At 42.1% G+C, this 13,707-nt stretch overlaps 2 protein-coding genes across 3 annotated transcripts; one reads left to right on the top strand and one right to left on the bottom strand.

Moving 5' to 3' along the window:
• The first annotated feature begins 264 nt into the window (after positions 1-264).
• Positions 265-6,211, top strand: LOC139285588 (CLOCK-interacting pacemaker). 2 transcript variants are annotated; one of them, XM_070906177.1, is made up of 4 exons: positions 265-307; positions 2,380-2,561; positions 3,458-3,657; positions 3,943-6,211. In XM_070906177.1, exons 2-4 carry the CDS (start codon positions 2,387-2,389, stop codon positions 4,972-4,974), a joined length of 1,407 nt encoding a protein of 468 aa, XP_070762278.1. In that variant the 5' UTR covers positions 265-307; positions 2,380-2,386; the 3' UTR covers positions 4,975-6,211. The 2 variants fall into 2 exon arrangements, with proteins under 2 accessions (XP_070762278.1, XP_070762277.1); XM_070906176.1 differs by lacking the exon at positions 265-307 and adding an exon at positions 536-662.
• Positions 6,212-6,902: 691 nt separating this feature from the next.
• On the bottom strand, positions 6,903-13,502 carry LOC139285502 (sodium- and chloride-dependent GABA transporter 2-like). The gene is made up of 14 exons (XM_070906069.1): positions 13,343-13,502; positions 13,132-13,266; positions 12,190-12,330; positions 11,683-11,770; positions 11,440-11,572; positions 11,232-11,366; positions 11,045-11,148; positions 10,760-10,884; positions 8,771-8,883; positions 8,550-8,687; positions 8,295-8,397; positions 7,741-7,841; positions 7,465-7,635; positions 6,903-6,995 (listed from the first exon to the last, which is right to left on the bottom strand). The coding sequence occupies exons 1-14, from the start codon at positions 13,500-13,502 to the stop codon at positions 6,903-6,905; spliced, it is 1,740 nt and encodes a 579-aa protein (XP_070762170.1).
• Positions 13,503-13,707: the final 205 nt, after the last annotated feature.

The raw sequence follows: 13,707 nt of genomic DNA on the forward strand, positions 1-13,707 counted from the left end.
TTTAGCTCACGGAGACGGATCGTTTTATTGTGTCTGGCAGTTCGTCCACCAGGCGCCTTCGGGTTCAATCAAGGCCACGCTGACTTTTAGCACCCCCATGTTGAATTGTCATCGGTGGGCATTGCGTCCGCCTTGTATCTGCGCACATTATCGAATGACATAACATTTCGATATTATGTGTTTTTGTTTTTTACTTTTTAAAAAAAAAAAAAAAAAACATTTCATCTTCACGTCAAGCTAGCTACAATTAGCCACCGGGATTTCGAAACAAAAGCATGAAAGCCGCCACTGTTGGATAAACGTTTAGGTAAGTACTGCCTGAGGAATATAAAATCATGATGACGACTCTGAATTGCGTTGTATTGTGTCCGAGTAGTTGGTGTTAATTTCAGTTCCATATTTTTGTCTTGACTGTGGGTTTTATTTTGGAACCAACCGGATACGAAGTTCCACATTCAGACTAGCTTGACAGACTGCCAAATCTCAACCCGTTTTCTCTGTGGTCCTATCACACGGCGTATTTGACAAAGAGGAAAATTAATCTTTTTACTGTAACTCCGACAAATTAAACATGGCAAGTTAACGTTGCTCGGTGCCCTGAACCTGGGCATAAGGTGGGAAACGACAGTTATTGGAAATAATTGACTGTTTTACATTTCGAGGTAAGTTTTCCACTGTAGATAGGAGAGCTAACAAGTTACATCTATTGGCTTTGAGAAAGACATGATATTTGCTAATATGTATACTTCCTATTCAAGCTCTCACTCTTCTATAACTTTTTAGTCTTTCACATAGCTGTCAACGTATAATGACGTTTATATTTCGACCACTTATGATTATTATGTGTTTTCTTTTTGTATGCGCTGACGGCCAGTGTCAGAGGAAGTGTAAGAGAGGGCCGGACTCAAAGTTGAGTGTTACATAATAGGGGGGAGGGAGGAGGAGGAGGGGGGGGGGTGCTGCTGTTTCAGCTGAGACCGAGATGTGTTGCCTTCAGGGAACCAAAGCCTCCGAGAATATCAGAAGCACGGGTTGGACCTCCACAAATGACCAAAATAAGGTTTTACATACTTACCAGGACAGATGACATTTCTATGAAAAGGGAGACGTAGTGTTTATCAAAGGTGGAGGGCACTCAAGTTTTAACAGCTGGAGTCAAAATATCAATTGCAAGCCTGGCTGCATTATCGTTTCTTGTGTCCTTGTAGAGGATTATCTTCTCCATTCCTATTGGAGATAAAGAACTCATAATAGAGAGCAAGGAGGAGTATCGGATGTCATTCAGGGTCAACTAAAAGAGGTGATGTAGCTGACATTTCCCCCAGCTGATTCAGCCACCTGTGTACTACGTGTACTACGTGTTCTTCTGTTTTTTGGATTTGTACTTTGACCATCAGATACTGAAATGGCATCCAACTCTCCATGAAGGCTAAATTTATAAAAACAATTTTCTTATTGACATTATGTACATATAACTCTTGAGAGGCACAGGATTTGAAGTACGATAGCATACTAGATAACTTGAATGTGAGGACACGTGTGGAGTGCCATTTTGGCTGCCTCCACCTTCAAGCTTGATAGTCGTCATGCAGTTGTGTGTGTGGGTGTGTGTATGTGTGTGTGAGAGAGAGAGAAAACAATTAGAATAAATGAATGTTTAACCCCAGCCTTAACTTGGACAAGCTGTAGCACTGACTCTGTGCTCCATGGCTCTGCCTGTTAGCTCAAATTACAGCATTTTACATGCACACAAACAGTGGGAACTCTGAGTATACTGTGTACATATACTGTGTCTGCAGGCGCATCATGGACAGGCTGTTAAACTATTGGCTGGCCAGGCTGCTAACTATATGCAGCTCAAATTAAGACTTAAATACCAAACGTGAAACAGAATATCTTTTGCTAAGATTCTCTGTTGCCTCAGTTACACCCCCCAAAGGCATACACACAACCGTCAGCATGTACCGATGTGGATTCACGTGGAAAAAAACATTGGAAACTACTAAAAAAAAGCCATTGTGCAATGTACTACACAAACATAAGAATAAATCAGGCAAGGAGGAGGATTAGTTTTTTTTGAGAAACTGTGCTGCTGAAAAAGTAATGTCAGTGCATACCATCTATTCAACTTAACAATATTCTAAATAATTATCAGCTAATGTATTTATTGATTATTTTATTGTTTTGCATGTAAAATAATAAAAATAAAATGTCTATACCAATGGCCATTAGAGGCTGGATCCTATCCCAGCATGCAGTGGGTGATATGCAGGGTGCAACCTGGGTAGGTCACCATCTCATGGCTAACACAGAGCTCTGTCTCATGAGGGCAAAACATTTTTTGTTGTTATGCTGAATATCACGTATTCTCTCATTAAGGTCCAGAATGCCGAAGGAACAGCCTTACCCGAGCGAGCACAGTCCTCGTGCTGCATCCAGCAAGAAGGCTAAAGATAAGAGCAACAGTACGACTCTGCTGGCAATACGTAATACTAAATATGCAAAAGACTCCAGTGAAAGGGGGTCCCGCTGCAGTTCAGAGAAAGACTCTGGTTACTCTGGTGAGTAAATGTTGAAAACTATAATTAGAGAATGACTATTTGCCAAGTGTTTTGTCTCTACAGCTATTTCCCATACACTCCCATTTACAAGTCAGCTCAGGCAGTGATAATTATAAAGGCTGAATGGGACATTATGCATGACATAATGGGTAGGACATTTTCTTGGATTTGAAATGAAACAATGACAAGGAGGTTATTGTGCTGACTTTCAGGTTTCATTTGATTAAGTTGACATCAGATGAAGACTGTAGAAATTGTAGCAATTTCTATTCTTATATTAATTAATCATATTTAACCCATAGACCGACCCAGCTAGACTGAGTTCAGAGAATATCTTACTACTTGATCATAAAACCTTCTTGGTTGCTTTGGTTGCATATTAAGGATCATCCTGCTGCATTATCCTAAAATTGGTCCTTCGATGTCCAACCAGTTAGGATGTGAACACCCTGAAAACACTCAAATCAGAGCTGAGAGTCAGCACTTCAACCTTATAGCCACGATTTTATTTTACATCCAAAGAGCCAGTGTGTCCCTGTCCTAATACTAACTAGTAAAGGAACTACACTGTGTAACTTGACTCTGATGAGCCTGGATCTAATCCAAGTCTCAGTATGTGTGTGCAGACACCTGTTTTCACAGATGTACTCCAAAATCAGAGGGAGGAATTACAAAAACAGTGGAAAAATGAATATTTTAAAGCATGTCTGTCCGTCTTCTCTTCCCTTTTGTGAACATAGAGTAAATGTTAGCATATTTTGACATACGGTGGTATGACAAAATGTAACAATATCAATACCAACTTCTGTCATAAAAGTTAAACTATGCTTTTGAGCATGGCTTTGCTCTGCATCAGTCAGCATTTCTCAGTTCTCTCTGTTCCATCTTCCGTGCAGATGGCTCAGAGTGGCAGCAGACAGATGTGGAGGACCAGCAGAGCAACATAAGCCAGTACAGATGCAGCGAGCGTGCAGAAACGTCACAGCCAGGTCAAAACCGAGTACTTGGGCGAGGGATCCCTGGGCATCCTGCCCTGATGCCAGCAGGCCGCGAGCTCCCACCCATCTACATCATCAAGAACATGGTGCTTAAGCAGGTAAGACAGGTGTAGGCACCGACAGTGAGGTCAGGAATACACACTATTCCTCTGCTTAAAATTATTCTCTTAAACTATGTAGAAAGGTAAGATATTAGGTGTTCCCAAGGCAGTCTACACCGGATGAGGGACTGAGGCAAGTCCCTCATCACTCACCCACTCAACCGATTTAGAAATGTTATAAGTTGTTGTAGATCAAAGTGAAGCTGATATCTCCCTGTCTTACTTTGTCCTTGTTTTATCTGTGTCTAATTCTTGCTTCCTTCTTCCTCCCTGTCCCACCAGCCGGACATGATCCAGAAAAGAGGTCAGCTGCCCCAGAGAAATGGAAGCAGGGAGACTGGCAGTTCTGGTGCTGCCCATATGATCCTTTTGCAGCAGCCTGGCTTGTTGCCGGCCACCCTCCAGCTCCAGCACAAGCCCTTGCCTCGGAAGTCCAGCACCACAGGGAAGAAAATAAAAGGCACTTACCTACCCATTCTCAACTCCTACCCTCGCATTGCGCCACACCCCAGCAAGAAGCCGCCTGATAAATCTTCACTGAACGATGAATCTCAGAATCTGAGCAAGAGGGTGTGCACAGAACACAATAGTGATGACACACCTGTGACAAGGAGTCTATCTGAGCAGCACCTTTATAAGCAACCCACAATAGCAGCCGTGACCCCTGGGCAGCCGTGTTCCTCTTCAAACAGAGATAGTCTATCCTCCTCCAGTCCCACTACTGTCTCCTCGAGCCAGGGCTCCCCATCTGGGTCCAGTCTGCACAGCACCCCCTCCTTCCTAGCAACCAGAGGACTTCACAGAAACAGCAGCACCAGTAATCGCCACCGCCGTTTCCTCAACACAGTAGAAATCCTCAGACAATCGGGCCTGTTGGACATTACACTGCGCACCAAAGAGCTGCTGCACCAGAGCAATGCCACTGAGCGGGATATTGCCCAACTCCGCCAGCACACAGAGCTGCTGTGCCAGGCTGCCAGCAACCCCAGCTGCAGCCTGAACAGCATCACAGCCTGGGAACATCTACACCGAACCATGGCCGAGTCTGGCACCTACCCCAACCTTAAAATCCTGAAAAACATACCAGTGCCATGTCATCCAGATTCTGCCATTTCCACAGGTGACGCCAATGGCCCACTAGCTGTTGAGAACCCAGCGGTGCCGCCGTCTCGCCTTCTCACTACTGTACCGCACCCAAACCAGAACTGTCCTGCGTCACAGCAGTCTCACTCAGGACAAGGCAGGGAGCTCGAGGCTCGTTATAAATCCTCAGAGAAAGTCACCTACATGCCTCCGGACAGTTCTACCGGTTAGCACAATCTGCAGTGTCTTTAAAGGGAGAGCGAGTACTCAGGGCTAACTAGTGGAGAACCAGGAGTTATTTTTGGATATTATGTGTGGTTTTAATGGTTTATCCCTAGTTATTTAAACCTAGTTCTATAGGGATTGCACTAAATATCTGCAGGACAATGGAAATCCAACGATGACTCGAGTTTAGTACTCACTGTACATGTCACTGTACAAGCTTTGTTTCCAGCTTCCTAACGTACTTGACCAGAATTAAGTGTTTGACAACAGAAAGCTGATTCCTGATTAATGTACTTGACTGCAATTCAATCCCCAGGCACCATCTTATATTACCACTGCAGACTTCATAGGACTTGTAAGCCACTTAAAGGATTATGCGAAAATAAAATATCCCCAGGAGGCAGAGGATATTGGCTTACACACAGGTGGCAATGCAGTGATGACAACTACAGTATATATTATCAGTTCAGTTGGTCGTTTCGCTGTCACGTTAGACCAGCACAATTCAGGGAAAAGATGAATGAATCCATCTCCTGGTAGATAAATGTTGAGAAAATGGTGTCTTATAACCTGCTTTAGCGGAGAGTCAGCAGTCCAAGCAAGGCGATAAACAAGATTGGTGCCTTCAAAAGGACAAAGCTAAAAGCTCCTAGGAAAATGGCACTTTAAGGAAACCGGCAGCATTTGGGGCACAACTGGTCGCACAGTATTGCAGAGAAAAACCTCTCAGTAACATCACACAAGTGCACTACATTGGACTGCTGCAAGGACTTCTACACAAGTGCTTTTCAACAAAGCCTTAAAAACTCTTGCACCTGCATTACAAGGGCACATCATCATCATTATCATCATCACAGGCTATCATACTCATTCAGTTCATTGTCTTTGTTCATTTTACAAATACAGCACACGTCTTATGATAATGGAATTTAACCACAAACTGTATGAATTCAACACAGCATCTCCAAGATAATCAGTCATACAATTTCCTCTCATGCAGCAGCTTTGTTGTCGTGTGGTCATCTGTTTGTTGCATTGTGAGTTTGAGAGAGTTTGACAGTGTTTAAGTATAAAATATGTTGTCCAAGTGGTTATATGCATGTGGTGTGTGTATGATTATTCTATTTCTTTGTGCTTGTGTATATGACAGACAGCACTGCCAGCAATGCACACATTTCTGACCTTCATACAGTGTATTTTTCGGAATTTTAAGGTATTTAAATAAAGTGATACATGAAGAATATACTTTTCTCATGTCATGGTAATATTTTTCTGCATTAAGTTCACATCACATTGAAATGAATCCATCTGCTACCATGGAAACTGAAAAGAGTCACCAAGGTTGTGATGCACATGTGCTTGACTGTCTCCGACTGTTTCCTTCCCAGTTTATCCATTGAGCTCCATGGTGACAGTCAAACGTCTCTGTGCTCGTTTTTATCCTTTTGAAATAAAGGAGTGATTTTGTCACGTAGACCGGTGAAGAAGTGGATTTACAATACACATTTCTAGGATCTCTTGAAATTTCAACAGCATGTTGAAGAGATAACAGTCATTTATTTGTGAATTATACATGTTTTTAGTGTGTATGTCACAATCTAATGGTGATTACAATGTGACTAAAATGACTTTATTTCTATTTTTTTATGTTAAACTGTTTATTCTGTTACATTCAGAGTGGGACATTGAAGGGAGGAAGCTGCCTTGGTACTATTTCCACAACACTACTGATCATGATCAGCATATTATAGCTAAAATGTATAAGACAAGTATTGCTTGTCTTTGACCCTTGGATTGTCGACTTAGCAGAGAAAGTAATATCACAACCAGTAACCGGCCCACTCAGCACCAAATCTTCCTGGTTGGACACATAAATTCAGTTGACAAAAGAGTTCAGGATCCAGTGACGTTTCATATCAACTGATAGTGAACTGTTACAGATCTTCTCCTCTGAGGTGCTGCAGCTCTGTTTCTCCCTTTTGGCTCAGTGAGCAGTCAGGGTTAGGTTGGCACAGATGATGGAGACGCTAAAAATAATATAAGAGAAATATTAATTTTCAACAGAAGTGTACCAAAACCTTCCATTGACTTGAAGCAAATATGTGAAACAAGACCTCTGTCACATTGTTCTTTCCATTCCTCTCTTCCAAGCATTCACACTCCAACCCAGAAGGTGGAACCTACTGTAGAAGCCCTTGTTTGTACAGAGTCGGTGTGATTGGCCAGTTACGTGCTAGCTAGCCCTGATTAGTTATAAAGTTAGTTATTTCGACCGAAATTATAATTCAATAATATTGCCTATTGTAGCTTTAAATAAGAGCTGACTTAAGGGTTTTGTCCATAGTCAGTTGGATCATTGCTTCATTTTTTTGATGATGTTACAATGGCCTGTAAAATGTGATTAAAATTAGAAAATGAATTCCTTTTCGTTATATGACATGTACAACCTGCTATTTCTTGGATTCATTATTGTAATCAATTACAGAGTGGTCCCACCTGATAGAGGTTCCCAGTCCCAGTTCCCAGTTTATACAGCGCCCATCCGGGCACAAACAGGATGGAGGAGAGGGCCAGTCCCCAACCCAACACGTATGCCCAGGTTGGGTACACATACCAGCGATTAAAGGTCAAAGGCTGGTACCAAACTAATGAGCATATAAAAGAGCCCTGAGAAAACAAGAGAGATTCAGTAGTCGTCTCAGTATAAAGATTTCATCTAGCATAAAAACTCAAAGGTTACATTAAACTATTGACACTGAAAGCCAGACTCACCAGCGACACTAGCGGTGTGAGATAAAGCCAACAGATTTTAAAGAACGGGTTGGCGTGCACATCTGTCATGTCCTTTATGATGCCATGCAACCGCTCTGCCCCTGTGTAGGAGATGAGGTTGGATGGACAGTATTCAATAACCACATCAGACAAGATTTTTGTGAATGACTTGTAATTGGTTTAATTTAAAGGGGAACTTTTCTACTACACTTTACTAGTGGTTTGGAGTACTACCCAGCCCGTGAAAACAGTTTTGTATGTCTTCTGTGGCTCTGGAGGAGCTTTGACAAGTCTGAGAAAATAACCCTGAGCAGGCCAGTATTACAAACTGGAGGTGTGGAGTTTGAAAGAAGAAGCATTTAACAGGCGGGAACATACATACTATTGATGCATTATGGAAAATGTACAGTCCAGCGTTTTAGGAACCTGACCATAAAAGTCAAGATATCTCATCCTCTACTGCTTTGATTCTGTCTTTTTAAATCTGTCCTTTGTGAGTCCCCCAACTTTATGGAGGTCCAATGTGGAAGTGTGTTAAAAAACAGCATACCTACCAAATATCCATCCCAGTGCCAGGGTTTCAAACACACAGAGGAAGAGGACGCAGGCTCCGTTACAAGCATAGTAGTCAAACAACTGGAACACATACATCCCTCCCTGGAGACAACGGCAGAAACATGGATTTATTTGTTTCACTTTATATGTCAACCTCAGATGTATGGAAGCCTATTCCTGCCACTTTATTTTTCACATGGTTATAATGATAAAACATCATGAAAACAATGGTGCATATAAGACTTAATACTGACCTCAGTGACCATGACAAGCTGAGAGATTAAGCATATGATGCAAAAGAGCAGGAGGAAAACTTCCCGTCGGCCTGCCCTGCGCATGACTGTGGGAAACATGTCTATGATAGATGTCATCACCACCTCCATGGCAACAAACTGTACAGAGAAAGGACAAGACCGAATAAGTGCATGTCCAAATGTAAATATCTTCCTCCAAAAAGAGTTCATGTACATCTCACTTGTGTGTCGAGCCCCAAGAGAATAAGCATGACAAAGAAACAGATGGACCACAGTTGGGGCAGAGGCATCATGGCCACAGCCTGAGGGTATGCAATGAACGCCAAGCCCGGACCTGGTAAGACAAGATCAGAATGATGCTAGACGCTTCACCTTCAATGACTTTGTAATATATGTAATATGTAAGTAGAGGGTGATGCAGTGGAAAACCCGTCAACCAATCAACAACCTCCTCAGTCTCTCAAGATGGAGGGAAGTTACTGGAAATCACAAAGGGGTTTAAGATACACCAGGGAGTTGAGAAAAGAGGAGAAAGACAGAACACAGAACACTGCTGATGACTTAGGGAAGGTACTGTAGCCTGTACTGGTACAATGGAGTCTCTGATGATGTTTGCACTGTAAATATTTGGGTAGGGAGGAGGAGAGAGAGTGAAGTAACATGTGTGGATAAGTGTATCTATGAGTCCATGCACACACTCACATATGCCCAGACAACATGCAAGGGCCAAAACTACTACAGAGCAGTCCCCTCAGTGGCCCTGCATCACACCAAATCATACCACACCACACCTCTCTCCTTGCTGCCAGCCTTGCAGAATACTGACACCTCAACGTCAACCAAGAAACTACTAACGCTGCGGAGCTGAAAACCCCCAGGACAGACCCACCCAAACTCCCAGCATAGCCCCGGATCACACCCAAAACATGCCAGCCGGAGTCAGCAGCGATATTTGGGAGTGCTGCACGGTACCAGAACTCCCTGTACTCATGTCGTGTCTGTGGTTGTCCTCAAGATGGCAGCAAAGATTTTCCCCATCGTGAACCAGTGGTGGAAGAAATACTCATATCTTTTACTTAAGTAAAAGTATCAATGCAATAATGTAAAAAGACTGCATTACAAGTAAAAGTTCTGCATTTGAATTCCTACTTAAGTAAAAGTACAAAAGCATTATCAGCTAAATTTACTTAAAGTAACAAAAGTGAAAGTACTCTGAAGTTAAATGTCCCCTGTGACTGACACTTTATATTTGACATTATTAGATTGTTAACACTGATTCATCAATGTGTAATCAGCATTTTACTGCTGTAGCTGGTCAAAGTGGATCCAGTTTTAACTACTTTATATACAGTTAGGTACTTTAGTCTGGTGGCTCCCAGTGTTGATGTTTAATGGGGCAGGACAGAAAAAAAGAGTTCTGATTCACAAATCTGTATTCATTTTTTAGACTTTTCTCAAATCTGGATAATTTTACTTATTTGGGATTCAAACAGTTTTTTTTTTATGAAACGATGTGAGAAGTTTTGAGGGTCTCTTTGGTGGAACTGCTGACAACTCATGGACATCTAAAGGAGCTCCAACCAGACACGGTTTTGTGTGTTGTATTTTATAAGTTCACCATGTGTTCATTATGTAATATTTCAATCTGTAAAGTAACTGGTAACTATACCCACCAAATAAATGTAGTGGAGTAAAAAGTATGATATTTTCCTCTGAAATTAAGTATAAAGAAAAATTAAATGGATATACTAAGTAAAGTACAAGTACCTTAACATTTTACTTAAGTACAACTTTGAACTGAAGCAGCCTTGCTAGGGAGTGTAGGAGGTGTGCATCTCACTCTACTGTACAATCGAGGTCATTTGGTTACAAAATGTCAGATGTCATTTGAGCTTATGGCTTCATTATTGAAATTGCAGTTTGACAAAAAAAAATGTTCCACTTATTGAAAAGATTCTGTAGCTTTCTCTAAAACATTTCTAGTAAGCGACCTTGTACTGAGAATGTGTTTTTTTCTCAGATTCAGCCCCCCAGAACTTTAACATGAACCTTCTTTTTATTTTTCCCTGAATGTGACTTCTCTCTTCTTTGTCTACTCCTGTCTCTAACCAACTGTTGCTCTCCACCTCACACTGGAGGCCTCCTCTGCATACTGTGACAAGGTGTGTCTCGGCTGCCTCTCTCTGAATATCTCTGGTGGCTTGCATTACCTGACTCGGCCACTTCGCCAATGGGAACGCCCTGCTCGTGAGCCATGAATCCCAGCACCGAGAAGACGGCAAACCCAGCCACCACACTGGTGCCGCTGTTCAGTAAACACAGCCACAGACAGTCTCTGCAAAACATAAAAACACGTGCAGACGTCATAGCATGTAGCCGATCATTTTGTAACATGTTATAGCATAGCTCTTGTCCTCTGGGGCTTCTGTCAAAGTTGATGTCAGAAGTTAAGTAACGTCAGGAATGATGTTAGTCACACATTGACAAATACTCACTTATAGCAGTTGTTGTTGTAAGTGTTGTAGCTGCCAAGCACAATTAAGGAGCCCACACCCACACTGTAGGAGAAGAAGATCTGAGCCCCAGCCTCCATCCAGACCTGTTCCAACAAAGGCAACACTGAGTACATTTGTCCACCCAAACTGTACTCTGTTACAGTATACAGTGTCAGTAAGCTCCTACCTGAGGGTCTGTGAGTCGTGAGGGTTCAGGCAGAAGATAAAACAAAACTCCTTGTAGAGCGCCAGGAAGAGAGAGCCCACGGATCAAAAGAATCAACAGCATCACATAGGGGAAGGTAGCAGTGAAATACACCACCTGGAAAACATTTCAGGCATTTAGAAATGTGCTGTATCCATATTTACCACCCTTTTAGGCCTCATATAAATACCTTTCCTGTAGATTTGACCCCTTTCCAGATACAAAAGTAGCAGATAGTCCACATAGCAATTGTGCACAGCAGCACCTCCCACCTAATGCTGCCGATCTCCTCAATCCCCCCTGAGATAGCCAGTACTCGCCGTCTAGAAGGAAAACAACATAGACAGAAATGTTTTATTGAGACTCATCAGGACTCATTTCGGCACATTTAAAAGAACCTAAAGGCTGAGTTTGTTCATCTACGTAGACATACTCCCAGAACTCAGTGGCGGCAGAGGTCATGTTAGTCCGGTTGGTCGGTTCAAAGGTGTTATTCCGTGTTGAAAAGTCTACGCAGTCATCTGAAAGGATAGTAAAAATATAATACACATATAATAATGATCATTTCTATATCATTTAAATGCACCTTTTCATTGGGAGTTTTGCCATGTTGGTGACAGTGAAATGCATCAGGCAAATAGATAGATATCAGATATCATAGATAAGGCTGATGATGTAAGATGTGGGCATTTACCAGGAAGGGAAGGTCTAATGAAAGACACAATCCAGTTGCATTATGGGGAATGTAGGGATCCAGTGTTTACGTAACTTGACCCATATTAGGGACTAAATGTCAGCGTGTCTCGGCCCCCCAACTTTATGGAGGTGCACAACTAAATCACTGGAAGGGTCTTTTGATTGACATAAAATTCAATTCATGCAAATGTTAGTACTCTGTTGTACAAGTCAAACTTCAGGCATGTGACAGCATCATTTTTACCTGTGTTCCAGTAGTTGTTGCAGCTGGCCCAGGGGAGCTGGGAGCTGAAGGAGAACACCAGGTAGAGCAAAGCCCAGGACAGAATGATGATGTAGGTCATACAGCTGTAGAGGACGATTAACTGCCCACCATAGCCGATACCTGTGGGGCCAGATTTGGTATTTTCTGTCACAGACAATCATTGTGAAAATTTGCATCTCCATTTATCCATTTACCCAAACCGCATATTTCTCAGGGCCACAGGAACCTGACTGACTTCTTGTCTTATACTAAAACTTGGGGAAAAAAGTTGTAATGTTTCGAGAATAGAAAGTCCTATTAGAATAGATTGATTTGAGTGATATGCTCATAGGTTGTGCATGTTTTAGCATTTCCTGACAACCTGCAGTTATTTTGAGTTGAAAAAAGTAACTTGAGGCAATTCCTCAAATTTCACACAGCTTCCTCTGGAGCCACAAAAGGCTTTATGCAACCTTTTTTTTTTTACATATGCAGTAGTAATCCCAACAACCTGTCAACAGACTTTGATGTGTAAAATCAGTAAAATTTCAGTAAAAAGAAAAACTCAGTAACACAAATGAGAAAAGTCCCGCTCCCCTTGTTTAAATATTAATCAAACAGAGGCCATGTTGTTGTTACTTCTGCCAATGTTTGCCTTGTACTGACAACCATGACAGAGCTCTGATATGGGGGGAAAAACGTGTCTTTCATCATTTGTGATTAATTTTATGTTTGCTCCAGTTTCAGAGTGGGTAACGTGTCACTGCCTTAACTGAAGAAAGAAATTGTCCAACACTGTAAAAGGGGCCAATAATGAAACTCTAAACAATCATTCAGAGATGGTTTCCAGTGAATCTTGGTTGACTTTTCCAGCTTTGTATGGTTTCTACAGCATTGGATATCATAGATTTCTCTGCCACAATAAAGTCTTGAACAGAATACCTTCTGCCAGAGGGCATAGCTTCCTCCAGCAGGTGATGCCACCCTCCTGGGTGTACTGGCCGACAGTTGTCTCCAACAGGAACAGGGGTATGCCACAGGTCACCACAAACACCAGATATGGCACCAGGAATGCACCTGAATTTACAAAGTATATAACAAAGCGTACCGGCACCACAACAGGTAACAAGCAGTGAGCATCATATTTGCTTACCCCCTCCATTTTTGTAGCAGAGGTAAGGAAACCTCCACACGTTGCCCAGGCCAACAACATTTCCTGCCACAGCCAAGAGAAACTCCACTTTACTTCCCCAGTGTCCTCTCTCCTCCAACTCCACGTGCTTGTGTTTTATTGGACATATTTTATTCAACATACCCAAAAACTCAGTCTGAACCCACTCTTCTTCTTCTTCTTCTTAACTAATAATCTTTGTGTCCAGGTTTTCTCTGCCTTTATATACAATTCTAATTCTGTGTCATGTAATGAGCAACTGCCTGAACAGTTAATCAGTTTTCGACAGGAATGTAAGTTATCTCCAGCGTGAGCATGAAATCCGATTACAAAAGCCCAAGTTTCCA

The sequence above is a fragment of the Enoplosus armatus genome, chromosome 5 (genome assembly GCF_043641665.1).
Source record: "Enoplosus armatus isolate fEnoArm2 chromosome 5, fEnoArm2.hap1, whole genome shotgun sequence".
Taxonomy (NCBI): domain Eukaryota; kingdom Metazoa; phylum Chordata; class Actinopteri; order Centrarchiformes; family Enoplosidae; genus Enoplosus; species Enoplosus armatus.

Bases quoted from the DNA above. Each gene is read 5' to 3' on its own strand.
- LOC139285502 (XM_070906069.1), bottom strand. From the start codon at position 13,502: ATGTTGAATAAAATATGTCCAATAAAACACAAGCACGTGGAGTTGGAG. The intron at 8,398-8,549 runs GTCAGTATTAAG...CGTTGTCTCCAG, and splicing joins AGCTTGTCATGGTCACTGAG to GGAGGGATGTATGTGTTCCA. The intron at 7,842-8,294 runs GTAGGTATGCTG...TCTCCTACACAG, and splicing joins GGCACTGGGATGGATATTTG to GGGCAGAGCGGTTGCATGGC.
- LOC139285588 (XM_070906177.1), top strand. From the start codon at position 2,387: ATGCCGAAGGAACAGCCTTACCCGAGCGAGCACAGTCCTCGTGCTGCA. The intron at 2,562-3,457 runs GTGAGTAAATGT...TCTTCCGTGCAG, and splicing joins GAAAGACTCTGGTTACTCTG to ATGGCTCAGAGTGGCAGCAG. The intron at 3,658-3,942 runs GTAAGACAGGTG...CTGTCCCACCAG, and splicing joins AGAACATGGTGCTTAAGCAG to CCGGACATGATCCAGAAAAG.